Below are 15,523 nucleotides of genomic sequence, written 5' to 3' on the forward strand. Positions count from 1 at the left end.
CCTATGAAGGCCTGGCGCGGCACACGAAGGGGTGGGTGGCCAGCACCACGCCCGGCACCCTTTGATGATGTTTACCCACCATGTACTCATTTGAGGCTGAGCCAACCTAGGGGAGGCCCAGGACCGGTTCAGATATTCGGCACCTTATTGGTCGTGCACGGGCAGCGAACTCGGATCGCTGGGGTTCGTCGCGAGGCGCGCCAACAACTACACGACCGCTCACAAAGAAAACGATCCCCCATAAAGCCTCAACAGACTGTTGCGGAAAGTGCTGTTTGTGAGCACCAATTAAGGCGATGCACAAGCGGGTAGTGTGACCATCACCACGCCCGATTGTATTTGCCTCCCAGGCGATGCTGTTTAGGGGCTGAGTCGACCTATGGGAGGCCCAGGCCAAGTTTAGATATCACTCGCCACTGATGTTGGCCATGGCCATGGCAAACAAACATTGGGCCCGTGTGCATCATTTGCAGATGTAAAAAGCAATCATTAATGGGCATCTATTGGCTTTGGGTTGCTGAAATATTCCGTCAAAGCAATGTGCCTATATTTACTGTCGGTTTTGTTCTGAATGATCACACGTCCTGAAACAAAAGTTAAATTAAAAAAAATTTCGACATCAATGCCCTGTGGAGATGTAACGAGTGCTCGTGTAATTTAGAAAAACTCAACGCGTTCGTCGGCAGCACGTGTGCTGTTAGGAAGGGCCACTGTCCCAAATGTGTTTGTTTTTTCCTTCAAACGTTGCGTTTTTGTTGTTGTTGATATTGGTGCCTGTGCACCACTTCTGACACAGTATCGTCAACTCACGTGCGATGTCGAAACCACGTGTCAATAGCTTTCTGGAGTTTAAATGGTCTTGCAGATAACCAACAATAATTATCATTGTAGCCTGATTGATGTGGTATTATTGTTATCGTATCTTGCTATACCGTGCCTTAGTAATGCAAAATACCTATAATGTTGTTTATAACTAGGTCAATATCATCATGTATGCTAGTAGAGTGGGTGCCACGGTGGAGAGATGTTATCTGCCTCGCCTGGTATACAGGAGGTCGTGTGTTCAATCCCGACCCTGACGGTGCCTCTATATTGGAGTTTAAGGTGTTCCTCTCCCTGTGGTCGTGTGGATTTTCCCCCGGCTCCTTCGGGTTTCCCCTCCACATCCAGAATCAGCACTCGTTTAGAGTATGTGGCTGCTGTAAATCTCTAAGTGGTAAGCCACTTCGTTAAGCGATCATTTGTGTCCAGGTCACTTCTGAAAAAAGAGCTTTCCAGCTTATTGGGCCTTGCCTGGTAAAATGAACAAACAAACAGAGTTAATTTTGTTTAGTTTAGATGGCGATTCGCTACTACTCCGTTATTATTCTTAACACGTGGTGACCGAATAATAATGAACGTAGTGGCAGCCGAGGGACGCCCACCGGGGAGACGGAGCGATGAAATCAGTTCCACGCGACCACGGGGATCGTGAGATGTGACGGCTATGGCTCGGGGAGTCCTTTAGCCAGCAGTGGACTGAACGTGGCAGACGACGACGATGTTAATAATGATTGTCGCAGAGACGGGTAACTCGTGAATTTTAAACATGATCGGAAGTATTATAACATATACGAGCACTTAATTTGCTTTCTAAATAATACAAATAATTATGAAGTTATATGAATGTTAATATTTTAAGCAGTGTGCTTTGCGTGGAAGTATTTCATGGGCCTTCCCATGCCGTGCGGGTCGTGGCGGGTTATTTAACCATACTTCACCACGCTGGCCAGTGCGGGTTTCGTGAAGGCGAGTAGCACAAACGCGGGAGCATAGGAGTACGGTACAATAGTGACTTGCAACGCAGCGTCGCACGTCGCCTGTAACCACCTGGCTTGTTGTGGGCAGCACATTACTGGACCACCTCCCATGAGCACGCATGGCTACGTACGGTGCGAAAGAAGTTCAACGTACATACACACACGGGTGGGTGAGCGATTGGTACGGTTGGTTACGTACGATGCGAAAGAAATTCAACGTCCATAAATCATGGAGCGATGATTTCACCCCCCTACTCGCGGATTTCATTATTAAGTTCCAGGACAAATTTAAAGCTGAGTCGACCGAGGGGGGTGCTCAGCACCGGTCAAAATTATGCGCCACTGTGCTTGACCGTGAGCTGGAATCGAACTCGAGCCGTCGGGTTTGTAGAGCAGTGCACTAAACGCTCCACCACAACTCCCTCTGTGCAGCAGCTCCCCCCCCCCCCCCCACAGACACATACAGAGAGACACACGCACTCGTGCAATTACAAGTGTCAGCACGCGTATCAGGTTGTACATATCCTTCGCCAGTGCTTGGCTCTGCACAATAGGCGTCTGCTTGGAGGGGCTGGCTGGTTGTTGGCTGGTTAGATGGGCTAGCTCGCGAGATGACTTGTGGCCCAGCTGTCTGTACGCCTCACGGGCTTGACTGACTCGATGTCAAGCTGGCTAGCTGGCGTTCTGCCTTGCTAACTGTGTGGCTGCTTGTTTAGATGGTTAGTGGGCCGGCTGGCTACTAGTTGACGAGCTTCTAGATGGCTGGCTAACTGGTTCGATGTCTTGCCAGCTGCATCGCTGGCTTGCTGGTCATCTGACTAGTGATTTAATTTATTTGTTTTCATTTATTTTAATTCATCGATTGTTTCACCTACGTGACTTTACCGAAAAAAAACAAAGAGGATGAATCCTTGCAGTCAGGAAAGCTTCACATCTAGATAATAAGCTGACGAGCTGTTTGACTATCTGGTTGGCTATTTGGCTGACTGGCAAACTACGTCTTTCAATATGGCTAGCTGACTGCCTGGCTGGCTATCTCTCTGGCGTTGCTGCCTAGCCGGCTGGCTATCCTATTGGCTCGAGGTACGGCTGGCTTTCTGGCTTGCTGGCCGGTTAGCCGGCCGGAGTCCCTCGTGACGACATAATGACTGCACCACAGGCGCCGCGTGGCCGCTGTAGACCTTTACCCTCCTTGTACGAAGCCATGGGACCCCCTGAGAAGGCTCAATGCCAAACAGCCCAATAGGCCTTCGTACCGCCGATCGCGCGACACACAATTGCACAGACTGCCCATACAGACTGCTCATGTGCAGACTATGGATACTGCACAAAAAAGACAAAGATCCCCCGTATAGCCTGTAAGGGCAAGTGCTGTTAGCGAGTACCTATAAAGGCCCGGCACGGTACACGAGGGGGGGTGTGTGGCCAACATCACGCCCGGCCGCCTTTGTCTCCCTAGTGGCGATGTGTACACACCGCACCAGGTATTCATTTGAGGTTGAGTCGACCTTGGGAAGGCCCAGGACCGGTTCAAATAAGCATTAGTGTTGGTGGCCGTGAGTGGGAATCGAACCCGGATGGCCAGGTTCGTAACGCAGCGCGCGAACCGCTGCACCACCGCCCCCCACTACTGCACGCACACACACACACGCATGCAGCCTACATATATATGTTAATATAAACTACATTTGTGTTGTCTGTGCCTGTGCGTTTGTGCCATGTGTGTCTCAGTGTGTAATGTGTGTGGCCAGCTAATATAGGTGCTCGCTAACAGCACTTGCCCCTACAGTCTGTTAAGGCTATACGGGGGGGGGGGGGGATATTTCTTTGTTTGTGTGTGTACTATTTGTCTTCGTATCTGTGTGTGTCTTACGTGTTGCCTCGGTGTTTAGTGTTGTGCGTGTGCTGTGTGTGTATCCGCGTGCTATGTTTGTATTCCTGCGTCTATTCACGTCTCGTTGGCTTGTTGTCTATGTACCAGTCTCTCTCTGTGTGTGTGTTTGTGTGTTCCACGTGTCTTTGCCCTTTGCCAGTTTGTGTATGGGGAGTGGTGGGATGGTCGTTCGCGCAATGCACCACGGACCTGACGACCCCAACTTCGATTCCCGCTCACGACCAATGACAGTGGCGAATATTGTAACCGCTCTTTGGGCCTCCACTAGATCGACTCAGCCTCAAATGAGTACCTTGTGGCGGCGTGTAAACATCGCCACAGGGGAGACAAAGGCGGCCGGGCGTGGAACTGGCCACCCACCCCCTCGTGTGCCCCACATGCCGGTCTTCAGAGGCGCTCCTAACAGCACTTGCCCCAAAAGATTAAGTTTATATGGGGATCTTTGCCTTTTTTGATTAAATAGAGCATACGCACACTCCAGACGTGTAGACCACGTCGACTATTCTAGACAAGGCCGTAGCCATGGAGTCAACATTGGGGGGGACCAAATCTTCCAGGGGGTCTGGGGGTCCCCCCCCCTAGAAAAAATAAATCTAAATTGGAAAACTAATTTCCTGCCATTTCCTGCCTAAAATATTAAAAAATCACTACCACATGGGATGGACTTTTTATTGATGTTTACAATGATGTCTATTAGTGTATTCTATTACATTGCTCTGTTGTTTCTTGTTTACCTTTACTTGTTTCATTGTACGTAATGGCAGAGATTAGGCATTAATAAAGTACAACCATAACCGCAATCATATAAACAGAAATCTATTTTATAGCAATATATTGGTGGAGACATTTTGAGCATATTTGAATATTGGGGGGGGGGGTGTCCCCCCCCAATATATATTATAAGTACGGCCTTGATTCTAGAGAATATTTTCTTTACAGTATAAAAAATGGTGGCGAAACTACATTATACATACGCCTACTAAAAACATAAGGGATTAACATCTACTTTGGCATACTAGTGATATAACTATCACTAATGCTATACGTGGTGCATGCGTGTGCTAAAAATACGTAGGCTATTTGGGGTAAATATACATTGGCTTCTATACGTGCATGGCCATGCTGACCGGAGCTGTGAGCTGCACATGTAGTTTTTTTCCCGTAGTATAAATGATACACACACACACATTGCTTATATGCTACACACAAAGGCTGTATGCGCTACATATTTCAGTTCATTCAATGCATAAGAGCTCAGATGTGTAGGGTTATAGAGTAGAGTAGCGATGTATTGAATCAGGGATGAACTATACAGGATATCTATATAATACAGATACATCGAGATGTAGGCTGTATCGTACGGACACCATGATCATCAGCCATGGTCACTGCACTGCTGGATGAGGGCCTCCCGACACAGCGTTAGTCATGGCGGTTGTTAGACCATACTTCACCATTCTGGTCAGGGCGGGTATGACTAAGGTGGAGAGGGGGGGCAGGACTGGTTCAGATATAATTGGCCACTGATGTTAATAACCCTGGCTGGGAGTCAAACTGATCCGGGCTTGTTGATAGGGCATTGCGCTTATCGGCGCATCACCGCGATCAGCGATGGTGACATCAGCTCGCGTGCAGGTGTTGCTGGCTTGGGGGGAGGCCTTCATTCAGCAGTGGACTGATCATGGCCAGCGACGATCATAATTATATGAAAAATAACAATCGGTGTTTAGCCTTTCTGGCAATGAAACGCGAAGTGCTAAGATGCACAAAGACCAAAATGGATACCTGTTTGCAAGGCATCAGGTCTGCGTGAACCACACGGACTCGTGGGGAACATGCAGACAGACATGCTGCGATTGCCAGAAAGAGTCAAAGTATTTTTTATTTTGTATGCTTTGATACTGGCAACAAGGTGCCGTGATGGTGATGATGATGATGCAACACCATTCATTCACATGCTACATGATACCACCCGCGTTGAAGAGTGCAACGTTGACGTGAGTTCTTAAAATAGGGTTTTGTTTGACGATGCCGCTGCTGCCGCTGTTGCTGCTGCGTCTCGTCATGGTGCACAGACAAAAATAGACAACAACCCAACGCGCCCCGTGTGAATAACGACACTGGGCCTGCTATGAATACACAGTCTATGTAAATAACTGGCGACCATTCGGACAATGGCCACGAGGAAGGGCAGTTGCTGAAAACGCCTAAAATGCAACTGCGTTATTTGCGAATGCGTTGAGTTTGTGTTATCTCTTGAAGCCGGAGTGTGTGTGTGACTATATATATAGTAACGTACCGATGGCTGTACTCTACTGTACGCTGTTTTGGCAAGAGATGCATTTTCTTTGGCACGGGATTGTGTTTTTTTTCTCTCCCACGGAGTCCCCTAACGTGCCGTGTGATTACATTACGTGACGGAGTAACGCGTTCCTGTAAAGTCAAATTACGAATTACAGTTGCATTGCGTCATCATTCACAGAGCAGTCCGTCGCAATTTGCCCGGCTTGTGAGCAGGCCGCAGTTTTGTTATTGTTGTAATTAATTGTCAGGGGCAAATGTGACTGTGGTTAGCAAAGACACGCAAATCATTAGTGAATAACACGGTGGCCTTGCGATAATAATAACATGTATAAAAGGCGACGTTTCGGGCAATGGCCTTTCATCGTAGCACGTGGACGAAACGTCGCCTATTATATATTTAGACGCATCTATATTTTATCCGCATGTGTTCCCGTTCCAGGACAGTGCTATTGACGAATGTGTTGAGTGTTTAGTTTTCTGACAGAGCTGCCTGAGTTGTGAAGAGCTCTGCGGGTGAAAGTCTTGCACACTCCGTTACGATGGCACGAGGTAATAAGACAAAGATCCCCCGTGTAGTCTTAACAGACCGTTGGGGCAAGTGCTGTTAGCGAGCACCTTTAAAGGCCGGCACGGCACACGAGGGGGGTGGGTAGCCAACAACCACGTCCGGCCGCCTTTGTCTTCCCAGTGCCGATAGTAACACCCACCGGCAAATATCAACTCGTTTAAGGCTGAGTCGACCTAGGGGAGACTAACACACACAGTCACACAGTCACACAGTCACAAAAACACACACACACAGGAGAAAGCAGTAGCGGGTAGGTGGAGGAATGCAGATTTAATTCTCCTCGCGAGGAGAATGGAGGAGGCGGAGGGGGGGGTAGAACCGAACGGCATTGGCAAAAAAAAGAAGTCGTGACTGGCGATCTTTTCTCAAGACATCAAGTTCGAAAGGGCAAAGCCATTCAAGGCTCGAGGGGGTGGGGTGGGAGCCTCTCGGGGTAATCCCCTGTCCACGGGCACGCTGGCTGGCAACAGGCGCGAACTCGCATCGCAAATAATAATGATAAGAAGCGGCGGCGGCGGCAGCAGCAGAAGTCCGTCCGCTTCGATCGTTGACAGTTCTCGGAAGCGAAAGCACCTGGGGGGGGGGGAGCCGACCTTGCTCTTAGTCTCGCACCCAGACTCAACACTTCACACGTGTCCCACGTGCGCTGCATGTAGATTGTGTGCGTGTGTTTACGCATACACGTGCGTGCGTGTGTGCGTGTGTGATGCACACAGCCAGCTAGATGATCGATAGTTAGAAAGCTAGGCGGATAGCCGGTACAGCGAGCGACACACACGCACACACACACACTCGCTTCTATTACGCACGCGAAAATCTCTGTGAGACTTGTACCAAGCGTGAAAGAGGCGTGTTTTTTTTGTTGTCGTTTAAATATACAACGGGAAAACAACAACAGCGACAACAACAACAACAACAAGTTGCTCATTGTCGGCAAGTCGCGGTGACGAACTGAAGAGACACCGAGTCGGACTGAACAGTTGCGCGTGCGAGCGCGCGCGAATGGTAATTCGCTTGGCGCGCACCGCACAACGAGGCCGACTTGCGATGGGGGGGCTTCTCGCATCGATCCGTCGTGGCCCTGCGACCCTAGGGGTGTGGGCTGGGTGGGTGTGGGGAGGTGGACAGGAAGGAGAAGAAGTGGGGGAACGGCGCGTGGATTTTGTAACCATCGACGTCGAGAAGACTCCAGCGACAAGCCCGCCCGCCCGCGCGCACAAGCCGCGCACGGAACTGGATTTTATCTTTGGTTATCTAGCTGTATGAGTGCATTAGTCGTCATAAAGCTAGATAACCGAAAGTAAAAACCCGCTCCCGCTGTCGCCGCCCCACGGAAGACGCCCGCCACGAGAAGGTGAGCAGCGAGACGACACGGGAAGGTGAGCAGCGAGACGACACGGGACGGAGACGCGGCGCGCGTGCCGACGCCGCTGTGGGATGGAGACATCGGCCCGCAGCACGCGGGGAGGACGTGTTACAGTCGCGGAGTGCGCGTGTCGTGAGTGTGTCTGTGTGTGTGTGTTGTGTGTGTCTCTGTGTTGTGTGTGTGTGTGTGTGTCTGTGTGTGCGTGTTGTGTGTGTGTCTGTGTTGTGTGTCTCTGTGTGTGTGTCTCTGTGGTGTGTGTGTGTCTCTGTGTTGTGTGTGTCTCTGTGTTGTGTGTGTCTCTGTGTGTGCGTGTTGTGTGTGTGTGTCTCTGTGTTGTGTGTGTGTCTCTGTGTTGTGTGTGTCTCTGTGTTGTGTGTGTCTTTGTGTTGTGTGTGTCTCTGTGTGTGCGTGTTGTGTGTGTGTGTCTCTGTGTTGTGTGTGTGTCTCTGTGTTGTGTGTGTGTGTGTCTCTGTGTGCGTGGTGAGTGTCTTTGTGTGTGTCTCTGTGTTGTGTGTTGTGTGTCTCTGTGTGTGTGTTGTGAGTGTCTGTGTGCGTGTGTCTCTGTGTTGTGTGTTTCTGTGTGAGTGTTGTGTGTGTGGGTCTTTGTGTTGTGTGTGTGTGTCTCTGTGTGCGTGGTGAGTGTCTTTGTGTTGTCTCTGTGTGTGTGTCTCTGTGTTGTGTGTGTGGGTCCATGTGTGTGCGTGTTGCGTGAGTGTGTCTGTGTGTTGTGTGTCTCTGTGTACGTGTTGTGTCTCTGTGTGTGTGTTGTGTGTCTCTGTGTGCGAGTTGTGTGTCTCTGTGTGTTGTGTGTCTCTGTGTGCGTGTTGTGTGTCTCTGTGTGTGTTGTGTGTCTCTGTGTGTGTTGTGTGTGTCTCTGTGTGCATGCTGTATGTCTCTGTGTGTGTGTTGTGTGTCTGTGTGTCTGTGTTGTGTGTCTCTGTGTGTGTTTTGTGTGTCTCTGTGTGTGTGTTGTGTGTTTCTGTGTGTGTGTTGTGTGTTGTGTGTCTCTGTGCGCGTGTTGTGTCTCTGTGTGTGTGTTGTATGTCTCTGTGTGTGTGTTGTATGTCTCTGTGTGCGTGTTGTGTGTCTCTGTGTGCGTGTTGTGTGTCTCTGTGTGTGTTGTGTGTCTGTGTGTTGTGTGTCTCTGTGTGTGTGTTGTGTGTCTCTGTGTGTGTGTTGTGTGTCTCTGTGTGTGTGTTGTGTGTCTCTGTGTGTGTTTTGTGTTTCTCTCTGTGTGTATTGTGTGTCTGTGTGTGTGTGTCTCTCTGTGTGTGGTGTGTCTCTGTGTGTGTGTTGTGTGTCTCTATGTGCGTGTTGTGTGTCTCTGTGTGTGTGTTGTGTGTCTCTGTGTGCGTGTTGTGTGTCTCTGTGTGCGTGTTGTGTGTCTCTGCGTGTTGTGTGTCTCTGTGTGTGTGTTGTGTGTCTCTGTGTGTGTGTCTCTGTGTCTGTGTGTGTTGTGTGTCTCTGTGTGTGTGTTGTGTGTCTCTGTGTGCGTATTGTGTGACTGTGTGCGTGTTGTGTGTCTCTGTGTGTGCGTGTTTTGTGTGTCTGTGTGTGTGTTCTGTGTGTCTCTGTCTGCGTGTCGTGTCTGTGTGTGTGTTGTGTGTCTCTGTGTGTGTGTGTCTCTGTGTATGTATTGTGTGTCTTTGTGTGTGTGTTGTGTGTCTCTGTGTATGTATTGTGTGTCTCTGTGTATGTAGTGTGTGTCTCTGTGTGTGTTGTGTGTCTCTGTGTGTGTTGTGTCTTTGTGTATGTATTGTGTGTCTCTGTGTGTGTGTTGTGTGTCTCTGTGTGCGTGTTGTGTGTCTCTCTGTGTGTGTTGTGTCTCTGTGTGTGTGTTGTGTGTCTCTGTGTGTGTGTCTCTGTGTGTGTGTTTTGTGTGTCTGTGTTGTGTGTCTCTGTGTGTGTTTTGTGTGTGTCTCTGTGTGTGTTGTGTGTCTCTGTGTGTGCGTTGTGTGTCTTTGTGTGTTGTGTGTCTGTGTGTGCTGTGTGTGTCTCTGTGTGTGCGTGTTGTGTGGGTCTGTGTGTGTGTTGTGTGTGTCTCTGTCTGCGTGTCGTGTCTCTGTGTGTGTTGTGTGTCTCTGTGTGTGTGTGTCTCTGTGTGTGTGTTGTGTGTCTCTGTGTGTGTGTTGTGTGCGTCTCTGTGTGCGTGTTGTGTGTCTCTGTGTGCGTGTTGTGTGTCTCTGTGTGTGTGGTGTGTGTCTCTGTGTGTGTTGTGTGTCTCTGTGTGTGTGTTGTGTGTCTCTGTGTGCGTGTTGTGTGTCTTTGTGTGTGTGTTGTGTGTCTCTGTGTGCGTGTTGTGTGTCTCTGTGTGCGTGTTGTGTCTCTGTGTGTGTGTTGTGTGTATCTACGTGTTGTGTGTCTCTGTGTGTGTTGTGTCTCTGTGTGTGTGTGGTGTGTGTCTCTGTGTGTGTTGTGTCTATCTGTGTGTGTTGTGTGTCTCTGTATGTGCGTGTTGTGTGTCTCTGTGTGCGTGTTGTGTGTGTCTGTGTGCGTGTTGTGTGTATCTGTGTGTCTCTGTGTGCGTGTCGTGTGTGAATCTGTGTGTGTGTTGTGTGTCTCTGTGTGCGTGTTGTATGTGTGTCTGTGTGTGCGTGTTGTGTGTCTCTGTGTGTGGTGTGTCTATCTGTGTGTGTTGTGTGTCTGTGTGTGCGTGTTGTGTGTCTCTGTGTGCGTGTCGCGTGCGTGTGTGTGCCACATTTGTTATTCCTCGCCAAGTCCACGCATGTGCACGCTTTGCAGCGTAGGCCTATCTGCGAGTCTGTAGGCACGGTGTGCGTGCGTCTTCGTGAATATCTTGATTTGTGAATCTTTAATAAACGTTCATTTTCTGACGGTGCACAGCTACTAACTTATTCCGTTGCTGCAACTAAACTCTGCAATTGTTGAAGGTGTGCATACTGTTGCCCGGACACGTGCCCTCCGGTTTGGTTTCCACAGAACCCCCAGCTCTTGTTTACGACGACGCACATGCAGTGAATGTGTGTACGCATGCATCTCTGCCTGCGTATGCTTTGTACGAGGAAGCGGTGGTGCAGTGGTTTGCGCGTTGCGCTACGAACCAGAATCAGAATCGATTGTATTGGAGGAATCCGATGAGCTAGAAAGCTCTTTTTCACAGATGTCTCCGATAGGGGCGGGTCAGAACCTGGCGAACCGAATTCGATTCCCGCTCGTGGCCATCACCAACACCCAGTGACCATTATCTGAACTGGTCGTGGGACTTCTCTAGGTCGACTCAGGCTCAAACGAGTACCTGGAGCGGTGTGTGAACATCGGCGTTGGGCGACACAAAGGCGGCCGAGAGTGCTTCTGGCTCACCCCACCCCCTCGTGTGCCGTTCCGGCCTTCATAGGTGCTGCTACTCGCTGAGAGCACTTGCCACAAAAAGTCTGTTGAGACTATACGGGGCATCTTTGTATTCGTAGTATACCGACTATTGTTAGTATGCTTGTTTTGCCGAGGAAAGCCTCGTTGAGTCCCAATACTAATTTACAGGAGGGTCTTGCCAAATGTTTGCAACACGGGAGATTTGGGGGGGGCGGGGGGCGGGGGGTTGATGTTGTGTGATCCCAATTCATGAATTTGTTCCAGGACTGTTTCTGTTTGTGTGTAGAGTGTACTCACAGCTATGCGATGTCAATAGGGGCTGTACCGTCATCAGTATCACCAACTCGTAAATGAAAACTCAACATACGCACGCCTATGGACCTGTGCGGAGTGCACATCAAGTGTACTCCGCTCATCAAGTTCAGTCGCACTGCCTAACGCGACTGATGTTTGGTCGTGAATGTCCACTCATAGCCTACACAGCGGTGCTTTGCTGACACGTGTGTGTGTGTGACGAGTGTGTAGGCCTGCACTGCACGTGTGTCTACATTACGCTCTCTAGAAAGATGGGCGACTTCAGATCATGGCAACGTTGGAGTTTAGATCGTAGCTCAGTTATATGGGTGCCGCTATGGCTAGGATATGTTAACTACCTCGCCTGGTATACAGGAGGTCGTGTGTTCCATCTCGACATTGACGCCTGCTGCTGTATATTTGAAGTTTGCGGTGTCTCTCTCCCCGCGGTCGCGTAGATTTTTCTCTGGGTTCTCCGGTTTTCCCCTCCACATTTAGACACGTGTGTTCAGAGTTTTCGGCTGCTGTAAATTTCCACACGATAAGCCACTTAGTTGAGCTCTCACGTGTGGTCAGGTCGCTTCTGAAAAATAGCCAAATTTCTCAGTGGGGCCTTACCTGGTGAAATGAAATAAAAAGTTTAGTTTCAGTTTATGTGCCTGCTGATATACGTGCAAATACTGCATCGCCAACGAATGCCATATGGGGGTTGTTATCCTACCGGAACATTTCCGGGAGACCTATATGAGGCTATAGCCGCGTGAAACGTGATCCGTTGGTCCCAACTTTGGGCATACGGTTGGACCTGTTGAACCAACGTTGTCCCGACGTTGTCACGCGGTTGAAACCGCTGGGTCAAACATGGCCCAACGCTCCATGCTCACTGGGAGGACACGTGCTGTGTCAGCCAATCGCGTTGCGCTCCCGAGATAGGCCCGAGCCTACTGCAGGAGACCTCATGGCGTGGATGTTTTCAGGGATTCATTTCACACACTCGTGTTTATTTGTCCCCGGAACGCTGCTCAGGCGTAGGGATTAGTGGTGTAAGGCACTACCACGAGAGTACAAAGGTTACCGCCTACCCGTATAATAATAATAAAAAAAAACACTATGATCCTCTATTATTGTACCGTATATTTTAATAATCGTATCAACAGAGTTTATAACGGAAACAGCAGCGTTAATAATAATACAACAAATCACGTGAGAATACTAACACGGACTGTGCCCGCTGTAATTTAGCACGAGGTGTATATTCCACACGAACCGCGCGTTCTCAACACCCAACGCGTGCTGGCCCTTGCTGTCGCGTGCATGCCTCTGTGCGTGTGCGCGCCTTTGAAAAGATCATCGCAATAGCAGAGTATCTGACGTTCCAACGGAAGATTACTCGGGTTATTTTTTTGCTAAAGGTACGCGTTGCTGATACTCGTTGGATCGTGTGTTTGCTCATGATGCGCGCGTCATCACGGAACGCTCTTGACGTCACGTTAACGATGACGCTTTGCGTAGCACTTGTGTCGCCAGTCGACGATTTGAAACACTGTGCCGGATGCACGGCGTTTACGCACGCGCCCCACAAATGTATTGCAACGGTCTGGAATCGCATCAACATCGACTAACCTGCAAGAGTTTCATTGGAATCATTGTCGCCGTGTCTTGAGTGGCACGCAAAGCTCACGAGGCACACACGCATTGCACCCAGTTAATTGACATAACCAAGATGCACACTCGGGTTTTTGAACCGCTCCGACAATTCACGTCAAATGCTCGCGTCTGCTATCGAAGTCGTCCTATTTTCATTGCAACTTTGAAAGCCCTCATTAGCAGTTGCGTTTGAAGGCTTGCCCCCTCTTTTCTCTCCGCCTGATGAAGACCGCTTGTGTTGCCATCGAAACGTCGTGGGTTTTTTGCTTTAATTTTTTATTTATATATTTTTTATTTTATTTTAGTTTTAGTTTCTATCTACGTGACTTTACCGAAAGAACCAAGAATATTCATTGCAACCGCTGTTTCTTACCGTATAACCGTTTACGTATTTTCTCAACAATGAATCAACGCGTTGAATGAGTGCATATCTGACATCGCGATTATCTTCCACATTACCATCGTTAACGGTTATAAAAATATATATGAAATGTAAAAGTAACAACACACCTTTAAGCACGCCGGCGTGCGTTTATGAATGCGTGTCGCGCACGCGAGCTCGGAATGTCTTGATTATATTACCACGTGGCAATTGAGCAGTTGTGACATGGGGATGTTTGTGATCTCGCAGGCTGTATCTGAGAGACGGGAGCCCAAGCATGCGGAAAGCAGCGGGCGAGGAGGGAGCGATGCCGAAGCAGCAGCAGCAGCAGCAAACCCTTCCCATCGCCACCCACCCAACCCCATCCCTCATTCCCACCACAGCCACCCACGTATTACCACCTCCCCATCCTTATAACCGCCCCCCCCCCACGCTTAGCCCAAGCTCCCTGCGAGCCAGCCCCCTCTGCATCATCCCGCCTCTACAGCCCGCCTCGCCCAAGAATACGAAGAAGACGAAATCCAGCGCGGCACGCAGGGAATTCTGATGAGAGACGAGGGAGGAGGAGGAGGAGGAGCGCGCTTTGTGCCAAACGTTGCCTCCAACCCTCCGTCCCGCCCACCCACCCAACGCCGCGCCACGCCACGCCGCTCCCGTTAGCGAGGAGGAGGAGGAGGAGGCGACACTTGGGGATGGGGAGTCGATGGGGACTGGGGTTGGGGTGGGGGGGTGCTGAAGGAGGTGGGAAGAGGTGGGGGTGGGGAGTTGGGAGATCGTGGGGGAGGTGTTTCAATGACATTCCTGCGAGCCCTACGATTCTTGCGCACAATCATAGTCGGGGCTCTACGCAGAACGGACTTTCAATGGGCAGCTCGGGGCCTGAATTGGGAGCCCAAAGAAAGCGGTGGCTGCCCCCACCCCACCCCACCCCAGCTCTATCCCTCCCCCCTCTCTACCCCCCCTCCCTCTTCTGTCTCTCCATCCCTTGGCTGGGCTGCTCTATCGCCTCCTCCCCCACCCACCCAGCTCCCGCTTTCTAATTGCGCGCACGGGTGCGCGGGAGGGCCGGTCGGGGTCGGCCCGGCGAGCTGTGAACACTGGAGGCCTCTCTTTCCCACGGCCCTGCGTGTCGCGCGCGCACGTGGACGCACGCGCGCGCGCGCGCGCGCGCCTGCGCCTGCCTGCCGCGGCCCCGCAGCGAGACGCACGCGCGGGGTTTTACAGACAAACGCACGCACGCACGCGCGCAGAGACGCACGCGTGCACACACGTGCACGCGCACAGACAAATATCCCCCCCCCTCCCCCCGTATAGGGGCAAGTGGCTGTTTGCGAGCCACCTTATATGAAGGCCGTGAACGGCACACGAGGGAGGTGGGTGGCCGACACCACGCCCGGCCGCCTTTGTCTCCCCAGTGGCGATGTTTACACACACTGCACCAGGTAATCATTTGAGGCTGAGTCGACCTAGTGGAGGCCCAGGACCGATTCAGAGAATCGTCACTGGTGTTGGCCGTGAGCGGGAGTCGAACTCGCGCAGACACACACGTGCACACATCTACGTACATGGGCAATTTCTTAAATTTTAATTCCGATTGTGTAACCAGGAGAGTCCTATGGCTCTTTTTCAGGAGGGTCCTGCCACGTTTTTGTGGTTAAGGGGCCATGATTTATATGTAGATTCCAGTGGAGTAATTGAAATATACATCGGATACAACTGCAAAGATACAGACCCCCCATATAGCTTTAACAGACTGTTGGGGCAAGTGCTGTTAGCGAGCAGCACCTATGAAGGTCGGCACGGCACAAGAGGGGATAGGTATCCAGGACCACGCTCGACCGCCTTTGTCTCCCCAGTGGCGATGTTTACACACCACACCAGGTTCTCATCTGAGTTTAGGGGAGACTTAGGACTGCTAACCGCTACACCACCGCTCTCC

At 50.6% G+C, this 15,523-nt stretch overlaps 1 protein-coding gene and 1 long non-coding RNA gene across 5 annotated transcripts in view; one reads left to right on the forward strand and one right to left on the reverse strand.

The window, feature by feature from the left end:
- Window positions 1-14,255, forward strand: part of LOC144935545 (uncharacterized) — a 71,519-nt gene extending 57,264 nt beyond the window's left edge. For all 4 annotated transcript variants that reach the window (XR_013637326.1, XR_013637325.1, XR_013637327.1 and 1 more), the window contains exon 3: window positions 13,834-14,255. This is a non-coding gene — a long non-coding RNA (uncharacterized LOC144935545). The remainder of the gene's footprint in view (window positions 1-13,833) is intronic.
- Window positions 7,852-11,592, reverse strand: LOC144935357 (uncharacterized). Its single transcript, XM_078861917.1, has 3 exons — window positions 11,587-11,592; window positions 8,185-9,234; window positions 7,852-8,067 (listed from the first exon to the last, which is right to left on the reverse strand). Exons 1-3 carry the CDS (start codon window positions 11,590-11,592, stop codon window positions 7,852-7,854), a joined length of 1,272 nt encoding a protein of 423 aa, XP_078718043.1.
- Window positions 14,256-15,523: the final 1,268 nt, after the last annotated feature.

The sequence above is a fragment of the Lampetra fluviatilis genome, chromosome 13 (assembly GCF_964198595.1).
Source record: "Lampetra fluviatilis chromosome 13, kcLamFluv1.1, whole genome shotgun sequence".
Classification (NCBI taxonomy): Eukaryota; Metazoa; Chordata; class Hyperoartia; order Petromyzontiformes; family Petromyzontidae; genus Lampetra; species Lampetra fluviatilis.